The sequence below is a fragment of the Drosophila virilis genome, chromosome 5 (genome assembly GCF_030788295.1).
Source record: "Drosophila virilis strain 15010-1051.87 chromosome 5, Dvir_AGI_RSII-ME, whole genome shotgun sequence".
Lineage (NCBI taxonomy): Eukaryota > Metazoa > Arthropoda > Insecta > Diptera > Drosophilidae > Drosophila > Drosophila virilis.
Genome location: NC_091547.1, coordinates 11,412,108 through 11,431,770, shown reverse-complemented (window position 1 = coordinate 11,431,770; position 19,663 = coordinate 11,412,108). Strand labels below are relative to the sequence as shown.

The following is a 19,663-nucleotide window of genomic DNA, read 5'->3' as shown; positions in this document are numbered from 1 at the left end:
AATTTATATGAAACATGTACATACACACATATTCACAATAGTATTTCTATTCGTATAATTCACAAAAAGTCTCTGTGTATATAAACAATTTTAAGTCTTAGACAACTAGCGGAAAGTTTTGCTTTTGTATACAATACAAATACAAAAACAATGTATATTATATATAAATATATATATATATACATATATATATATATTAATATATATAGAGTAGTGTATATATATGTCTTACTTTTTCTTTTTTTTTTTTTTTTGATATCTGAGTAACTACCAAATTTAAATGAAGAGGGTTCCTCGTACTACCCACTGCCTACAATTCCAAAAAAAGAACAGACAACAGCAGAAGGTCTGCCAATGCCATTGAAGTTAACTAATTAGTATCTAGTATAATAGGCTAATTAAATTTACAAAAAATTCAACTAAACAAAATGCAAATGGTACAAAAGCAAAGCTTTTTAACGATTCGCTGAAAGCATCCTAAGGGTAAACAACACTCTTCGATATTGTGCGTTGCACCAAACCAAATCCGAACACCAAATTTTTAAGAGACTCAATTCTCACATAACTTAATAGTTAACGTAGAGTCATCCTTGGGTATTCGCGGAGGACTCCTCGTTTAACTGCATTTGTGCCAACGTGCGCACCACAACACCGCGATTCACTGGCGTGAGGCCTTGGCAGAGGCCAACAACAGCGTCCAGCGCCACATCCGGACAGTCCTGTGACAGATAAAATACATATATATTAATACATAAACTATATATAATTGAGGATCTTTATGGCGAACCTCTAGCATTTTGGATATTGTGGAGATGATGGCATCCCGCCTCACAGAGCTGATATTTTTGGACACAATCGATTCGGCATTTGTTTGCTCCTGATACCAGGATACCATTTCCTCATTCTTGTCCCACAAATAGGCCTGTTAGAAATACACATACGTATTAAATTTGTATATGCAATGTCAGCTGAATAGGGATATCTACCTCGGTGGCGCCCTTATCCTCAACCAGCCAGCGACGGAGCATCTGCTTGGCTTGACCCACAGAGAGATTATCCTGCGCGCGCAGTATCTTCTTGATGTACGCATCCTCGAGCAGCAGCCGACGCAGTCGCCAGTAGAGCCAGCGACGTGATTCGCGCCAGGGCACAATTTCGCTGATGCACTCCTTCTCCAGCATACGCTCCGGCGTATCGTGCAGATCGGCAAAGTGCACGGCGACTGTGTGATAAACATGCATCAGCACCGCGATGCGCGCCTTGATCTTCTCATCCAGCTGCGCCGCCTTGACCTTATCACCAGCGGCCACCGCTTCGTCGTGCTCGCGCTTTAGCTATTGAGATTAATTAATGATAAGTAAATCTATCTATAAAAGAGTATATATATAGTCTGTTCGTACCCCAATTGTGGTGTGATCCAGGCGATGTATTGTCTTGACGAGATCCTTTTCTTTGTACTTGATCTCCACAATGCCCTCGGGCTCGAGCACACCGCCGCGCGCTTCTGGATCGGCATATGTTTCCATATAACGCGGATTGATGAGCGAATCGAGCACAGCCCAAGCGCCGCCACGCAGCTCAGCATTGGGTGGCAAATAGATGAGCACCGGCTTCTTGTACTCCCGCAGGCCATCGACAATGTATGCGCCAAATTTGACAATCTGTTCGTACATGTCCTTCATGCCGCCGGAGAAGCCTCGCCAGTTGGCGAACACAATCAATGGCAGCTCCTCGCGTCCGAAATCCTTGATAGCCTGTGCCGTCTTGTACGATGAATCCGGATACCATACCTGACCTGCCTGCTGCAGTGTCTTGGCTTCCGAATCCAAATTGGCCGGATCGGCGGGCATTTCCACCTCCACAGTGCGCGTCTCCACGGCTATAACGCCGACGGGCACACCACCCAAACGGGCGCGACCCGTGACCACGGTTTTAGCCCATGGCGCCATGATCTCGTTCCAAGAATCGCGATCGAAGAAACCATTTTCCCATTCATTGGCATTTACAGGATTCACACGACCGGCGAGCATCCAGCGCGGATCATAGGGTGATTTGGTGGGCATGAAATCGACAGGACGATCAATTTGATCGCTGGGCATAATGATGGGCAGATCACAGCCAATGTAGGCGGGAATGTAGGAGAGCCAGTCGAGTATTGTGTAGACGCCATCCAAATCGATGGCTTCCGTCTTGTGGGTGACGCCATTGTTGAACATGATCTGGACGCCACCAAGCTGGTTATTCGAGGCATAAACCTTGCGGCCGAGTAGCTGGAGACGAGATCTCGATTAATACAGGTTACAATATACGGCTAATTTTATACCCTACCTTGTTCAGAGCAGCATAACCTGTGAGAATAATATGCGAGTTGTCAATCTGTATGACACGTTGACCCAGACGCACCACATAGGAGCCAATGCCAATGGTGCGGCAGGTGACCATTGCAATGGTCACGATCTCCTCGTATGCCTGCGATGTCTCGCCGGCAATGAGGCCAGCGTAGCGCAGATTCTCAACGCCCAGACCGTCGTCTTTGCCAATGATATCGGTGATCTTGTAGCGTTGCTCGCCCTCATCCTCGATGAGTATGGCACGCACCGAATTCAGATTGGCCACCTTGGCGTAATCCTCTGTGGACAGGTATAGATATTTGAAGCCCTTGTCGGGCTCTTCGGGATCCTCCCAGGCTATTCTAAACATGGCTTTCACCTCCTCGGCAAGACCAATGCGCGCGCCGCTGTTAACGGAGATGTAGATCTGCGGACGGAGATTTAGTTATCAAGTTATGGAGCTCAGCTCAGGTGTCCAATGGAGCTACTTACACGAGGCACTTTGAGTTTGCGGGCCAGCTGGGATGCCTTGGCAAAGAGCACATCCTCCTTGATGCCAAAGGAGCCAATCAAATAGGTCAGATCGTTGGCAATCACTATAATCTCGCGACCAGCCGGATACTCGGGTGTGGCCAGCACAATACGCCAAGCAACCATGCCACACTGCAAGAGATGGACATTGGAAGGCGGTTAATAGATTCTAGATCTAAGGTAGGCAATCCCAGCTTCTAAATATACGCACATTATTTTCGCCCGGCAAACGCTGCAGCTCGACCAGATTATCGTCCTCCAGCACCAGCTCCTTGCACTCGAGCAGAATCTTATCGGGTATGCGTATATCCACAGTGGGACGCGCCTTGGAGAACTCCTTCCAATGACGCTCGGTCATCTGGCGGAACATGTCGGGCACATCGTAGACATAGGTGGTGCCATTGGATTGCGCCTGGAAGCGTTTCTGCTGCAAAAAGTCCTTGGTCATGTACGGCGATGAGATGGGATGGCCATGCAACGAGCCCTGCTTATCGCCATAGGCCCTAAACTTGATCTGCAAGTAGAGAGGGAGTAAGGGATTAGCTACTGACAGGGTCTAAGAGAGTTTCCACTTACGATGCCCGTTTCGGGTTCGGTTTGTTCCGTATACATGGAGATGTCCAGGAAGTAGCCGGAATCGTTGGCTATGCACAGACGCACCGCCTGCGTGGGCGATTGGGGTGACTGCCGGATGACCATCTTGAGCTCAGCTTGGAGCACGCGCAGCTTCCACAGACGCGGTCCATAGCGCATGATCATCTTGGTGACAGACTCTTCGATTTTCGCGGGATCCATAATGACAGTGGGCACAAAGTTGAGGAATATGTGATTGCAATCGGTGCGTTTGGCATCCGGATGAGAGAATGCCACCTCCAGCTCGTCCATGGCCTCGAGCAGCACACGCTCGCCCTCGTTTTGCAGATACTCAAAGGAGGCCTCCTTGGTGATCAGGTCCGAGTGCCGGATAATGGAACGTATAAAGAAACGGAAATCGGTGACCTCTTGACCCTTGGACACCTTGGCCCTGCCCAAATACAGGTGCATCTTCTGATTGGCCGTCGGCAAGGCCTCCAGATCATAGGTCTTCATGCGATTCAGCTCCAAATGGAAAGCGGATGCCGGCTCCAAATGTCTGTAGATGCGATCCTCCTCGAACTTGTCGCGGGCGCGATACGTAAAGAACTTGGGGAACTGGCGCTTCTTGAGCGCGGCAAAGGTGATGCGACGTATGCGTCGCTGGAACAGTTCCTTGTTGTGCTCCATGCAATAGTTGCCGAAGATCTGTGACATTTGCACATCGTCCATTTCGCCCGTCTCCCGCACAGCAACGCTGATGATGTGTATGGGCTCCGTGGATTTGGCCTCCTCGGCGGCATTGGCACGCGTGATGGGATCCGAGAGTGAGACATTGATGGAGGTGCTGTGACGACTGTCCGATATGGAATCGGCCGCCTCGACCGCCTCCAAGACCTTGGCGCTAACCAGCGCTGGTGAAACGAAATCTTCCAACAGATCAAGGATCTCATCCGAATACATAGAGAAATGCTCGAACGAATCAAAGGCAGCAATCGCACCGGTTCGCACAAAGGAGCTGCCCATCGTTTCGGTAGCTATCGCCTGATCCAGGCCCTCCGGCGAGCTCATGCGCGAGAACAAACGATTCGGATGCGCCGTTGGCAGCAGAAATTGGAAATGCACCAGCGGCAAGCCGCCGGACAGCTCCAAATGCTGCAGGCAGGTCAGCTCGTACGAGGTGTAGGCGCGTCTCACATAGACCTCGAGGGCGGCATTGCAGACAGCCCGATTGGAGTGATAGAAGAAGTCGTGCAGTATATCGAAGATGGATGTCTCCGACAGGATTAAACGCTGCAAATTCTCCGGATGGAAATCGTGGCCATACATATCGACGGCCGACAGAAAAATAGATTCCATCTGGTTGTGACGCAGCTCATAGGCCGGCTGATGGGCGGCAATGAGCACCTGGCGCGAACGCAATGCCACACGGGAATGCTCCGCCCGGTTGAGGGAGGTCAGCTCGCTGAGCGTGTTGGCCAGCTCGTCGGTGAGCCCCGGCTCGTTGGCCCACAGATGATCGATGAGCAGCGTGACCAGCAGATTCTTTTTGGCCACCTGCGAGTGCGAGAATATCGTATTGACCACCGTCAGCATGTCGTCCTTGTTGTGCTCGCGCACCAGACCGACGCACTTGTCGTAATGTCCGTGCTGGAACTGTGACTCCACGTCGTAGTATTGACGCAACAGCTCATGGACGGCAGCCTTCATGCGTCCGCGTATGCCGTTCCTGTAGCGCTGCACCAGCTGCACAATGCTCTGGGTGGTCAGGAAGAAGACGTCGCGATCGGCGCGCTTCTGGAGCGTTGCCGCGTGGCTGTCGATGACGCTGGCGATTTGCTGCGAGGGGAACTGCGCCAGGACGCTGGTAATGTTGCGCTCGTAGAGCGTCATCAGTTTCCGTATCTTTTTCTCCACGGAAATGGGTATGCGGCCCGATATCGAAGCGATCACCTCCTGCAGCTCCAGCAGCGGCAGCGAGGGATCACGCAGGCTCTGCATAAACTTCTCAATAATATCCCGGAGGCGTTGCGCATTGTAGGGCTCGGGCAGACAGTAGCCGGCCAGGGTGTTCTCCAAGATTGCCTTGTAGGTGTTGTGGACACGATTCAGTTTCTCCGGGACTGGCGCATTCTCTGGCTGCGGGAATTGGCTCTTGCAGGGCTGCGCCTTGGTCACCAGTGAGGGATCATCCAGTTCCAGATGGCCGAGCAGAGAGCCCGCATCCAGCACAGCGCCTGGGCGACGCACAAAGGTCACAGTGCCCGCCTCCTGGGAGGTGAGGGTCATCACCATTTTCATGACCTCAATTTCAGCAAATGCCTGGCCCTTGGCCACATGTGCGCCGTCCTCCACCAGCATGTTGATCAGCTTGCCAGCCGAAGGACTACGCAACAGCGATGGATCGTTCTCCTTCTCGAAGACGCACGTCTGGTTGCCGATGACAATGCGATAGCGATCCACCTCCTCCTTCATGTAGGTGGTGTACGAGGCGCCCTCCAGCGAGATGAGCAGCCCGCCGTCGGACAGACGATGCACCTCGATCTCCTTGAACGAGTTGTTCATCAGCAGAAAATAGGAATTGTGTCCGCTCTTCGCCGCCTGCACCTTGTAGCGCAGCCCGCCGTTAATGAGCTCCACGTCCACCACGTTGCTCAGCGTGTTGGCGGCCTGGATTTGACCCTTCTCCAGCGATGTCTGGAAACTGGTGAATGCCTCCGTTATGTGGCGATCCGCAATGTGCAGCGCGCCGCACATGACGCCCAGCAGAATGTCCGGTTTCTCGGACTGCATACGCTCCGCGATCAGCGCATCCAGCCAGGCGGTGTCTATGCTATTTTCAAGGAAACGATTCGTCTCGAGCAGCGTAATCAGATACTCGACTGTTGTGCGGAAATCACCGCGAATGGACAGCTCCTTTAGGGCAATCACAAGATTCTCGCGCGCCTGCTGACGATTCTCGCCCCAGGAGAAGCAATGGCCGAACTGCGAGTCCGCAAACTCGTGCAGGCCACCCGAGGCAGCTACGCTGAAGTAGCCCCAGACATTTTTGCTGGAGCGGAAGTTGAGCTCCTGCACGGTGCCAGAGCTTGGCTTGAAGCCCTCGTCCGGATTCTCGGAGGTGATGCGTGCGGCAATGACATGGCCCGACGGGCGCGGCTTATTTGGCGGATTCTCAAAGTCAATGACGGACGAGCCCCACGGCGATTCGCCATAGAGCAGACGTATATCCTTGAGCCGGTACAGGGGTATGCCCATGCCGATTTGGAGCTGACAGGCGGGCAAATTCACATCGGCTACCATTTCCGTGCACGGATGCTCCACTTGCAGACGCGGATTAAGCTCCAGGAAGAAGTATCTGCCCTCCGGATCGTACAGATACTCGACCGTGCCGGCGCTGACATAACCCACCATTTTGGCGAGACGCACAGCTGCCTTTTCCATGTCCTCGAAGACCTCCGGCTGTGCGACAATTGCCGGCGCCTCCTCGATGATCTTCTGATGGCGTCGCTGTATGGAACAATCGCGTCCAAACAAACTGATCGCATTGCCATACTGATCCGCCAGCAGCTGCACCTCCAAATGCCGTGCACCGCTCGCCAGCTTCATCACAAATATGGGCGAACCGGGCACCTCGGCCTGCACCTGACGGAACAGGCCCGGAAACTCCTCGGTGGTGTCCACGCGACGAATGCCCTTGCCGCCGCCTCCCTCCGAAGCTTTAATCATCACCGGAAAGCCTGCAACAAAGTGGGAGAAAATAAATATTTGTAAATAGTGTTCAGTCAATCTTATCTTGAGTAAATATCATACCAATCTTGGCAACGGCGGCCAGGCCCTGCTCCACATTGGTGACACAGCCGCGTGCAAAGAGTTCACTGGATATTTTAATCTTCTTGCCGCTGTACTGTGCCTTCAGATCGGAGCCGGACCACGGCAATGTGGGTATCTCCGCCGTTTGGGCCACAATCGAGGAGGCCACCTTATCGCCCAGTGCCCACATCGCACGCTCCGGCGGGCCGAGAAACACCAGACCCTCCTTGTGCAACAGCTCCGGCAGTTTGGGATTTTCCGACGCATGACCCCAGCCAGCCCACACAGCCTGCAGAAAGAAAATAATAAAAATAATACTCTCATTAATTGCGAAGCGGCTAATTGAATAGATGGCAAAATGTATTTGCGGTAATGATAACGGTTATGGCATACGGTATATCAATTGTGACGACAGTGTGAAAAACAATCTACAACTAGTCTTACGCTGCTCGACTAGGTTATACCCTGTATAAAGATATGACAATAATTTGGTGTACATATAGCACCTAAATAACACCAAGAACTGCAGGGCTCACTTAAAGTAATGAGAATCACCTAGAAAGGCGTTTATATAATTAATTTACTTAATCCAAATTTATCTTAAGCATCACCTCGTTTCTCTCTTTCAACATCCCGAACTCTCTTTAGCTCATTAGCTCTCTTTCTTTCCTCATTAGCTTTATTCGCTCTTCATCTCACCCATATATAGCCTATCCATCTCTCTATTTTCTCTCTAATATCTCTTCTGCTTTTCATTAACTAGGACAAACTGTTTTCTATATTATACTGGCTACACAGAATAGTTTCAAAATCTTGTTAGTCTTTCTTGAGATTCTGAAAATCGCAGAGAAAGGCGCAACGCATTGGCGGTTCTTCTAATGCTTAATGAGTACAACAGTAAAAGCATATACATTTATTTTTAACTAAAAATTCTTATTATGGCCGCATAAATCTCTCATCTATTGTTATTTGGTTCAATTATCTTTATTGAAGATAAGTACGCAAGTGTTAGTCTCTTCATATCTAAATTTAAGGCAGATAGTTAAATGTGTGCTATAAAAACCAATAACTGCTATAAAGATTCCAGGGAAATATATGACAAAATTGCAAGAGAATATATATTACGGAAAGGTTTTAAAAGTGTTTTTAATTAGGACAGTACTACACCTATTTAGTATGCACTAATTAATTAGTTAGAAAACATGTTTGACTTTCAAGCTGATAAGTGCAAATTTAATAACTCTTCTATTGTTGCACAGTGTAATCAATTAAGTATGTGCTCATTAAAGGCAGGCACCGGTTATCCCAAGTGCCGACACGCCCACTTTGTGCTTTTAGGGGCTATACAAAATGTGCAAAATCGAACGATTCTACTTGGGTTCGAGTATGGCGCAAGTAAATAGAAATCATACGATACGAAGTCTAGACGAGATGTGGAGGGCAGGGCACGACGACTCTGGGCTGGGTTAAGAGAAAAACAACAACAAAAACAAAAACCAAATACGTACCTGCACTTGAGTGCGAAGTGCGATATCCACAATGAGCTCGACATTGGCATAGTTGTTGTTGTTGGATCCACCGGGCACAGGCACATAATGATCGGCCATTTTGATGTACTCCGCGTTCGCCTTGAGATCCTCGGGCGTGACCATAACCACAAATCGTACCGCCCGTTCGTTCTTGAACATCTCGTAGGACCAGCGGCGGATCGAGCGCATGCACTTGACCGCCGCAATTCCGTTATTGGCGATGAGAACCCGATTGATGACACGCGTGCCCCCGAAGCGCTTCACAAACTCCTCCGTGGTGGCAATATGAAAGTCCCGATCCTGATGACGATCCTGGCCGAGGCCAGTGCGCGACATGCTGGGTCTGGAATAGCGAAAGCAAAATGAGAATATGTGCCAAGTGCTGCTCCATTTGCTATTTGGTTGAGCAACAGGTGTGATAGATCGCACTTAACAAAGAACAATATAACCCTTTGAACCCTGCGCTCATCCAAAAAAAAAAAAAGACAAAAAAATAAGAGCGAGGACTGAATACGCTTTCAGACATTTAGACGTTGGTGTTACATATATCAATTGCTTAGCTTGGTTAGGATATCTTAAAAAACTGCGAAATTTTTCCATAACAGCAATTAAAACAACTACATGTCCTACTTGAAGTAATGAGAATCACATAGAAAGGCGTTTAATTAATTTAATTTATATTACTTAAGTGAGATTCCGCTTATCTTAAATAGCAGCAACATTTTCTATTCAAATACTCATCTTTCTTATGATATAGCTGGTCGATAAGGAGGAAGGAAATCTTGTAGATTTGAAGTGTGGTCAAGATTTCATGAAAAACAAGAGCTGTTCATAGCATAACTTAATTTCACGATGTTTCATGGCGATGGTTTAAGGCTGGGGGTCTAGATTGCATAGAAACTGAGATATGGGTATGGCTATATGGAGTCAAGTTTCTGATCAAAAATATAAATAAACATATATATAGGGGTTTCAGCTTAATCTAATTTACTGCGCCACACATATAAATATCACTGCTGGGGCATAAAAAGATTTAAGTACAATCAATATTTGACTGATTTAGGATATATTAAACAAATCCAAACGCGGGAAATATAACAAGTTTTGTCATTAATAATAAAAGAAGACGTAATGTATGCATAAAACATCATGGGTATAAACTTGTGTAGCGCAGTGTTACATTGGCAGGTGTCTGTGGGTCAATGTTAGACGAGAGCGACACAGAGAGAGAGAGTGAGAGGATGGGGGCGCAGCTCCAGACGAACAAGAAACAGCAGCAAATGGAATTTTAAAGGCATTTTGGCAAACCGGTTTTTACCAAATTCAAAGATTATTTTTAATGTGTGTGTTTCGTAAGCTCTTTTACATTGTTTACTTTGCTCGCACGCGTGCGCTCTCACTCTCACTCACACTCGCTCTCGCTCTCTCTCGAACGGAGGACGCATTTTGCAAGTGAATTATTTACTTGCCATAAAAATAATTATGCGTGATTTGTGTATGCAAATAGTTTATGACTGAATTACTTAATGGTGCCGGCGGTTGAAACGCTTAAAAGCGAAGAATTGTTGATGTTGTTGTTGTTGTTGTTCATATTAATGTTGCTGTTGTAGGCAATGTCATCGCTGCTGCTGCTGTTGTTGTTGTTGTTGCTGCTGCTGCCGTTGCACTGATCAATAGCCACAATATTGGGTATGGCTAGTGCTGAATTTTCTGTTGCCGATGGCAGCAACTCTTCACCGGTTTCCACGAGCACAAAACGTTTGCTGGCGCGACGCTTCAACATTTTGGCATACGCAATTAGGGCCAAGATCATTCAAGTCCAAAGTTTACACGTTACTATATATCGATTTACAGCCCAACTAAAATATCTATCTAGTATATTATGCAAGCGCATGTATTATACAAAAATATGACTAATCAACATGCAACGCGACTTTCACCGTATTGAAAACACAATGAAATACCACTAAAAACTATTGTGCCAGCGGGCCGGTCAGTGGCAAAGAAATGAAGAAAAAAAAATCACACGCAAGAAAATTTTTTGGGCGACGAGCTCAACGTATTGGCGACCGACGGGCACGGCAACTGTTTAATAACTGGCAGCACGGGCAACAGCGCCAGCTTGAACAACCCATTGCTGATGACGAAGACGTCGACGCTGACGTCGTTACTCATACGACCCGATGGTTGTGTATGAGAGAGAGCGCGTGCCAGCACATGCAAAGGGATGGAGAGAGCAGAAAGCAATAGCGCACAAGATAAATTGTTGACCCTTGTTGAGTGCGGCTTCATTTGTAATTATGAACAGGGAGAGAAGAAGAATCAACAAGAACCGAACAGTGAGTGGCTTCAGGTGTTAACATTTAACATTTTTGCTCTCACAGGCTGTCGCCTGCTGCTGCAATTGCAGCTTTTGCTCTCACACACTCCTGCAATTGTTAACTGCAGCTTTGGTGCTCTCAGAAAAGCTTCGCCAAAGATAAAAACGTTTGCCTTTGCCGCTCTATCAACGCACGTTGTTATTGCCATTATTGCCGTCTCTTTCTGTTAAACTCGCGCGATTTGTTTGCCGCGGAGAGCGAACCTCAACATTTATGACGTAGTTGAATAAGTCTTTTTTTTTTTATCTGCGAGATTTGTGGTGCTCTCGCGTATTGTTGATGTTTGGATAACTAACCTCAGACGCTTGCGACGTTCCGCAATGTCGCCATTTTGGCAGACATCGCTTTGCATTTTCTGCGGGAATTCATCGCCCGCTTCGCCCGCTTCGATGGCCTCCTTCTCATCAATTTCGTCGCCCACCTGTTAAATGTAAACATTTATTAGATATATTCAGGAACTTTATGTGTATGAGATTAAGGTATTACCAGAAAACTGGGGCGTTCGCCGTCCGTAGGCGCGGACTGTGTTGTTTCCGCGCTTGTCGTTGCCTCCTGTTCGCTCATTTTGTTGTTGTATTTAACGTCAATGTTGTTGTTGTTGTTGTTATTGTTATTAAAATTACTCAAATCTGTTAAAACGCTCTCCTTTAACTGCTCGCAGAGGCCATCAACATCCGACTTGAGGCTCTCGCTGGAGAATTTCACCTTTTTAATGCAAGACTTCGGAAACCGTTGCTTCTGCTGCTGGTCGCTGCCTTTTGTTGTTGTACTTATCGCTGACGATGTTGTTGCTGTAGCCGCAATTACGCTGGAGTTGTCTGCGTGCGAGAGAGACAGAAAGAGAGAGAGAGACAAACGAATCCCAATTAGAATAAATCGTACAAAGCTCAAGTTCATTGTTAAGTGCGTGTTAAATTGAGCCCATGTCCATGTTAAGCTTTAATTGGTTTACAAAACAAATAGTACGCTGCGAAAGATTCTTACTATTGTTATTGTTGTTGTTGTTGTTTGTCGTGTTGTTGTTGTTGTTGTTGTTAGTCGGAATTGCTGTTATTATTTGTCTTTCGCGGTCGCGCAAGCGACCAAAGAGCAAATTCAATAGGTAAGCAACAAACGCCAGAGTGATTAGGAATGCGATAAACATCGGCTACTCATCCACAAAAAAATAGGCTAAAAAATTGATAATATCGCTAACACATATATAAGATCTCATAACATGTACTTTTTTTGCTGTTGTTATTTTTGATATTTTTAAATATATGTAGGGCAGCAGGGCAACTGAGTTCAAGAGGTTAAAGTCATTAATATTTATTGAATATTGCGTACGAATTTGCGTGCCAAAGATGGAGGCAACAAAAAATCATTTAATTAAAATGCATAATTACGTTAAACTAGTTTCTTATCCAAATATTTGGCATAAACATAAAAAACTACATAAACTTCAGCGAATCTTTAATACTCTTATCAGCTGTAAAAATCAGCGTACTGAGCTTATATAACAAATTCAAGCATTTATTTCATAACAAGAACTTAAATGTTTAGCTTGAGTGCTTTGTTCTTTATTTAGAATTCAACTTGATAAGACAAAACAACATTCGATATTTAGATATAATAGACTACGACACCTTCTGGTTGCTTTAGGATTTGTAGTATGATACTTTAATTTGATTAATTATTATGCAACACATATTATATGACAATCTGTTTCAGAACAATATTCAACTGATAAGCTCAGGCATACACTAATATTATTTTGATAAGCAAATATTTTGGGAAAGGTCTCTTGCGCGAATAACCTTAGGCACGGTTTGAAAGAAAAACCCATGAGGTTTTAGATTTGATTCATATTTTTTTCAAAATTTTCCAAAAAAATATACTCTGTCTACAAATATATATATATATATCTGCAGGCTAGAATGTCCGGCTAAGCCAGCTGTTAGTTAGTAGAGATTTCACTGTACTTCCTAAATTATGCTGCTAGGCCTGTATTTTACCTTAAATTGGGTTTAGATTTAAATATTAACTATTAAATACAATTTGTACCTAGTTCGGTTAATTATGTAGTTAACAATTGATTTTTTTTTGTATCCAATAAGACTAGATGCTGCCCTTCCCTTGCAAAAAGGAGCCAAAATTAAATGAGATTTTCTTTTTGGATTTTCCACTGTGCACTTAATTTTAAAACAAATTTAAAACAAAACAAAGAAAAGAAACATTCAAAAGTTAAAAAACCTTTAAAAATACCAGAGGTTGCTTTGTGGCTATGCAAATGTGACTTTGTATATAGAAGAGGTCGATGATTTAACCATTACAATATGTAAGTGTGCCAGGGTGTGCACAAAAAGAGCTATAGAAATACGTTCAACTTAGTATTTGCCATATGCCGTATGCCCTATGAAATCCAATAAGAATTCCAGTGCAATCCTATTATGAAACACTATATGGATCAGATTTATATTTAGAAACATTGGTTTATATAAATATGGCTAGTGATATGACCCAAAGCTGGCTTTTAACTGATATGCAGCAAACACTTGTAGCTCGATTTCTGGGTTTTTTTTGTTTTTGCTTTTTGTTAATTGATTATTTTTATTATAGATATAGTTTTTACCACGCTAGTATTTTTTGTATTTGTTATTTATTTGGCAATTGATTGCATTTGGCTCTCGGATTTAAAGTTCAAAGCGCGCGCCACGCAATTGTGTGGAAGCAACAAGTCTCGCACGAGCTGCTCAATTTTTGCTTCCGCAGTGACCGACGTTTGGAATGCGACTGGCGGCTGGCATAGACGCACACTATCGATCACTGCTGCGCAGTCGACGTCGCGATTAGCAACATCAACTACTTATGTATGCTTGCCCAAAAGTCTGCGCCGGCAGAGCAGTCGCCTCAGCAGCAGCAGGTGTATGCTAGTGTGTTTGTGTGTGTGTGTGTGTGTCTGAGCTGAGCTTGTTGTGCTCATATGTTAATTGCTCGGAGGGCTTTACGGGTCGAGGCAGCTGCTGGGCCGCTGTCGCTGCGCTGCGTTATGCTGCTGACTGCACATAAAAAGCTGCAAGCAACAGCGTTTTATTTATTTACTGTTTTCCTTTATTTCTATACGCTTTTAACCATATTCGTTTTGTTTGCATGCCAAAGAGCTTGGCGCGCAAGCTTCGATAACGTTTTGATAAATCGATAACAATCGGTGCTTGCAGCCAAGAGTTGCTCTCTTTCTCTCTCGCGCAAGGCTTTCAATGTCAAGGTTGTTGTTGTCGTTGTTGTTATTGTTGCTGTTGTTGTTGTTTTTGCGTAACTTTAAGTTAATCTTTATTGCTTGACATTGATGATGCACTCGCTGGACATCGTTCAGGGTTATGACACGAAACTGCACAAAGTAAAACAATAACAATAACAAAAATAACAACAACCAGCCAAAATTGCACCCGGCAATGCACGTCAGCAGCTTAAAACTGATTGCAAATGATTTCAACTTGTAAAAAAAAAAAAAAAACACACAAAATTGATTAACTTGTGATTGGCATGTGCTTGTGTGTGTGTGTGTTTGTGTGTGTGTGTGTAATTCAAATTAAAAACAAACGGCGAAGAACACGCAACTTTCGCAGCCAGCAGAGGTTTTTTAAAAGTCATAAACAAACTTCCAGTAAAAAAAACTGATAAGAATCGAAAAATCTTACGATTTTTGTCGATCAAGCACGGCGGTAACCATGGCAACTGCCGGCTATGATTAATACAATATTTACGTTTTTGGTAAACATTTAACGGTTTAAAGTATTACCAAATCCAAGGCGTTACGGCTCTTATCAGCACTGACGGAAAAATTTGTTTGAGCTGAATTATTCATGTTGGGCGCGTGGCCAACTTTCGGATTATCAGTGGCCGGCAGACGCGTGTGTCGTAGCGTTCGGAACGTCTGCTTCTGATACGCCATAAACATTCACACACGCACACACAGATTCATATATGTATATATATATATTTGCGCTCTTATCAGCAGCTCAGAGCTTGTACAGTTTAATACGCGACGTCACTGCCAAACGTTCGAGCTGTCAACTCGAATTACACTAACACACACACACACACGCACACATTGCATATGCAATTTAACTATTAAGTAATTGAAGCCGGCTCGCTGTGACTGCTTTTCAAAGAATCGTCTCGAAACCCACCCACAACAATTTCGCCGAAACATACACAAGCAAACATAAACACACACACACACATACAAGCATAAAGGCACACCAACATAGTATCATGCGGACATCGCGCGATATGCGAGTCCAATAGAAATCAAGGTCAGGCCAAGCGGCGAGAGCAAGAGAGAGCGAGAGAGAACGAGTGAGCACGCGCAGAGCAGAGTAAGAGAATGCAAACATATTGAACAAATTATGCTTCCCAGCACTTTCATACTTGTAAAGGCATTAAATTAACAACAAATTAATACACAAGCAGACACACACACGTACACTCAACTAGAAGCACCGTTATTTGAATGTTGATTTATGCAAGTGCTTGTGCCTGAGGTGAATAACCCGTGTTTTGGCCCCAGAGTACCAAGAATTAAGAAACTAATGCATTTGCATATGTGCATATTTATGTATGAAAAGTCATTAATCGCACATTAATTACGCACTTGGCGGTAACTAAAACGCGCCAGCTGGCCATTGACTTACTCTTCTCCATTGTATTGCGTTTTGCACGCCTCTTTTTGTTAGCAATTTTGTTTTATATAAATATATTAGTCCGGCCACAAAGTATGTTTTTGTCCAATTGGGTTCTGTTTGTGGGTGGTTTTTAGCTCGGTTATGCTATTGAAAGCCGACGCACTCCGCACAATTAATTAAACGTGCTTCGCACTACACTTTTTCAGCGATTTACGTATGTGACAGTTATGTTAATACACATATTTTGCAATTCTTTGCTGGCTCATCAGTGGTTTTATACGCGTTAATATGAATCCGATTCTGTTAAGGCTGCGAAAGATAACGATTATCGATAGTTGGCACACCGATAGCAACAAGTGTTGCAAAACACCAATGCGCGCTGCCAACTTGCGGCTACAACAAGGTGGCAGCACGTACAGCCGACAACAACATCTGCAACATTTGCTGCGAAAGAAGCCGCGTTTTTGCTTGTTTTGCGAAATAATTAAAGAAAACACAACATGTTCGATGTGGAGCCAATCATTGCGGACCACAAGGATGTCATACATGATGTAGTGTTCGATTACTATGGACGCCGCATGGCCACTTGCTCCAGCGATCAAACCGTAAAGGTAAAAAGCAAAAAATTGCAAATTCCCTACAGCCGTAAAAATGTGATGCCGATTGTTTGCAGATATGGGACGAAGACGAGCAGGGCAAGTGGTCTGTGACAAGCAGCTGGAAAGCGCATTCCGGTTCCATTTGGCGTGTGTCCTGGGCAAATCCCGAGTTTGGTCAGGTCATAGCTACCTGCTCTTTCGATCGCACTGCCTCCGTTTGGGAGGAAATCATGGGTGAAAAGGCATCCACAACGAATGCACCGACACGACGCTGGGTGCGTCGCACAACGCTCGTCGATTCACGCACAAGCGTTACGGATGTGGAGTTTGCGCCAAAATATCTGGGCCTGCTGCTGGCCACCGCCTCCGCAGACGGCATCATCCGCATCTACGAGGCGCCGGATATCATGAATTTGTCACAGTGGCCCGTGCAGCATGAAATATCAAATAAATTGTCGCTCAGCTGCCTGTCATGGAACACATCTACATATATGGTGACCCAGTTGCTTGCGGTGAGTTCTCCCAATTCTCCAAAGATGTCCTGAGTAAAGTTTAACGTTTTTCCCCTCGCAGGCCGGCAGCGATGAGTCTGCCACGCCCACGGGCAAAGTGTTTATATTTGCGTATAGCGAAAATGCGCGCAAATGTGTAAAAATCGAGACTGTCAATGATATAACCGATCCCGTGACGGATGTGGCATTTGCACCGAACGCTGGACGCACATTTCACATGCTCGCCGTTGCCAGCAAGGATCTCTACATAGTGAACATACGCGGCGTCACGTAGGTGTCCGGCCAATTCATATATGTAGCCATATGTAATGCTAGTTTAAACCACATTTCAGCGATTCGACGGGCAATGCCAAATTGGAGCTGCAAACGCATAAGTTTAGCGAGCACAACTGCCCCGTTTGGCGTGTCTGCTGGAACATGCTGGCCACTATGCTAATCTCCACCGGTGACGATGGTTGCGTGCGCATTTGGCGCATGAACTACACACGTCAATGGATATGCGCCGCTGTGCTCAAAGCCGAGGGCAGCGGACCCACATATGAGCCAAATCCGGCGACGCCGGCGCTGGCAACAACCGCCGCGGCCACGGCAAAGTTCTACAAAAAAGGCACCATTGGCAACCAGGTGCCATGGCACTAAGATATCTATATATAAGAAGTATGTGTACATGTTTATGTGTGGAAATTGTTGCCCAATGTTAAAAAATATATATAATAGAAAGAGAGAGAGAGAAAACTGTAAGCTGAAATTGTAGACCCGATTGTGCACTTACGCCCTGTGCATCGGCATCGTCTGCACATCTTGTTAGCTCCTTGGCCCAGCGCCAACGTCAGCGTCAGTCTCCGGGTCCACATCTATATTGACCGCGCAGCGTAACTTCACATCTTGCGGCACAGAGCACAGAATCGCATTACATCACAGTGGCAAACGTATCCGAGAGCAGTTTGGGAGAGGGTAAAGGGTGTGCGGCACGCTTAATTTAATATTGTATGCGATATATAAAGACCGGCAGGGAAAAACGACATTTGTTGATTTTGAACAACACTCGAAATAATCAAAACAATTTTCATGCTCACGCGCAGCGATAAACCACAAAAAAGTAATCGAATTTGTTTGATTGTATGCCAAATATTATGGATGTGTGTGTGTGCGTGTGTGAGAGATCTGATAATTGTATTCATTTGAGCATTAGTATGTGTCATTTCTATGACATGTGTGTGTGTGTGTATCACATGTATTTGAAATAAAACAACGCCAGCTGAGACAAGTGCTGCCCATATTGTAGAAAGTATATAAAAAAAGAATATATTGAAAGCACTTTTTGTAACGGATCTGTTTTTAAATATGGCGTTGGCTCGTGATTTAAAAACGCCTTTCAAGCAAGGTGCAAAATTCAATAAATCGTAATACTTATTTTTATTGCAAAAAATTGAAAAAATATGCTATTTATTTCCTGCAGGCGATTGGACAAATAGTCCAAAAACATAGATTTTAACTTTTGGTGACTAATTCGGGAGACTTTAAACTCAATTTGAGACACGAATTTCATGGTAGTATAGTTATATTTAAGCTATTCCGATGTCGGGAAATGTATCAATAAATGAAAACTAGACAAAAAACTAAAGAAGACACTTGAAGAAACTTCATATATAACGACGACAATATCTCTAAACTGTTACAATTTCTCAAAACTTTCAAAACTTTTAGTTTGCTAAAATATAGTTTTTATGATGCGTTTAAATTAAATCAATGCTCTTCAAATAAGGTATAAAAATTTCTTCAATTTGAGTTGTTTTCTGATTAGTTGACAATTTCCAAAGGTTTTCTCTGAATAATTTCAAGCAGATTTCGCTTGGCGCTAAATTAAAATCCACACTCTACGATCTAATGTAGGCCTTCTTCAATATTTTATTTAATGTTCGAGCTGCTTCAAAGATTCCCCTGTCGATGCTTTTAAATAGATAATAGATCGAGAACATAAATAACGATTATGCACAAATAGTCAGCGATGCATTAAGATCGTATAAAACGACACGAAAAGGGGCACAAAATGTGATTTAGATATTTGTGCTGTGCTTCACATGTGCATAAATTTATGATTTTGGCCACAGCTGTGCCAAAACAAAACAAAATAAAAGAGGAAATATGCCAAAATTGTGGCCAAATCGATTAACTCGATGGATTTGCTGCGTATATGGAAATTTCTGACAGGTTAAACACGAAAAACCATTTGAAAGAATCACATAATATTCCACTTAATTGACTCGAACCGCAATAAAAATAAAATAAAAACCAAAAACCAGTCAACAAACAATACAGTTCCCATATGTAATTGTGTCCAACCACCCCGCGCTGCGCTGCTCCTGTTGCTGCCTCGAACGTAATCCAAGAAATGCAACCGAATTCTGCTTGTGCCAAGGTTTTTGTAGGCAAATCCCAGCAAAATCAACCCCTAATTCATAAGCATATACTTCATATGATTCTATCCCGTAGCCGAATGATTGTCTCTAATTGGAAGTTTTGACGTGTATATTACGTGTTGGTGTTGACGCTGATCTCTGCGCTGCGGTACCACCCCTTCGGCCCCGAGCTGGTTGATTTTGGGCATAATGCAAAATCAGTCGCCAGGACGAATCCAACTACAGAACAGAGCCCATTTTGGGGTGGCATTTCGCGTGGGAAGTCAAGGCGTTCAGCTCTCTCACATATCATACGCTGCGGCCCAGCCCTG

At 44.9% G+C, this 19,663-nt stretch overlaps 2 protein-coding genes across 6 annotated transcripts; one reads left to right on the top strand and one right to left on the bottom strand.

Annotated features, from left to right (window-relative positions):
* Positions 1-360: 360 nt before the first annotated feature.
* Positions 361-18,099, bottom strand: ACC (acetyl-CoA carboxylase). Of its 5 annotated transcripts, none has more exons than XM_015173731.3 (13): positions 17,705-18,099; positions 11,644-11,975; positions 11,454-11,578; positions 8,756-9,119; positions 7,248-7,536; positions 3,438-7,174; positions 3,073-3,375; positions 2,823-2,993; positions 2,329-2,757; positions 1,401-2,270; positions 987-1,334; positions 788-922; positions 361-719 (listed from the first exon to the last, which is right to left on the bottom strand). In XM_015173731.3, the coding sequence occupies exons 1-13, from the start codon at positions 17,784-17,786 to the stop codon at positions 585-587; spliced, it is 7,320 nt and encodes a 2,439-aa protein (XP_015029217.1). In that variant the 5' UTR covers positions 17,787-18,099; the 3' UTR covers positions 361-584. The 5 variants fall into 5 exon arrangements, with proteins under 5 accessions (XP_015029217.1, XP_015029219.1, XP_070066544.1 ...); XM_015173733.3 differs by lacking the exon at positions 17,705-18,099 and adding an exon at positions 15,831-16,113; XM_070210443.1 differs by lacking the exon at positions 17,705-18,099 and adding an exon at positions 13,769-13,916.
* On the top strand, positions 16,223-17,656 carry Nup44A (nuclear pore complex protein Nup44A). The gene is made up of 4 exons (XM_002050342.4): positions 16,223-16,432; positions 16,495-16,932; positions 16,994-17,202; positions 17,265-17,656. Exons 1-4 carry the CDS (start codon positions 16,322-16,324, stop codon positions 17,569-17,571), a joined length of 1,065 nt encoding a protein of 354 aa, XP_002050378.1. The 5' UTR covers positions 16,223-16,321; the 3' UTR covers positions 17,572-17,656.
* Positions 18,100-19,663: the final 1,564 nt, after the last annotated feature.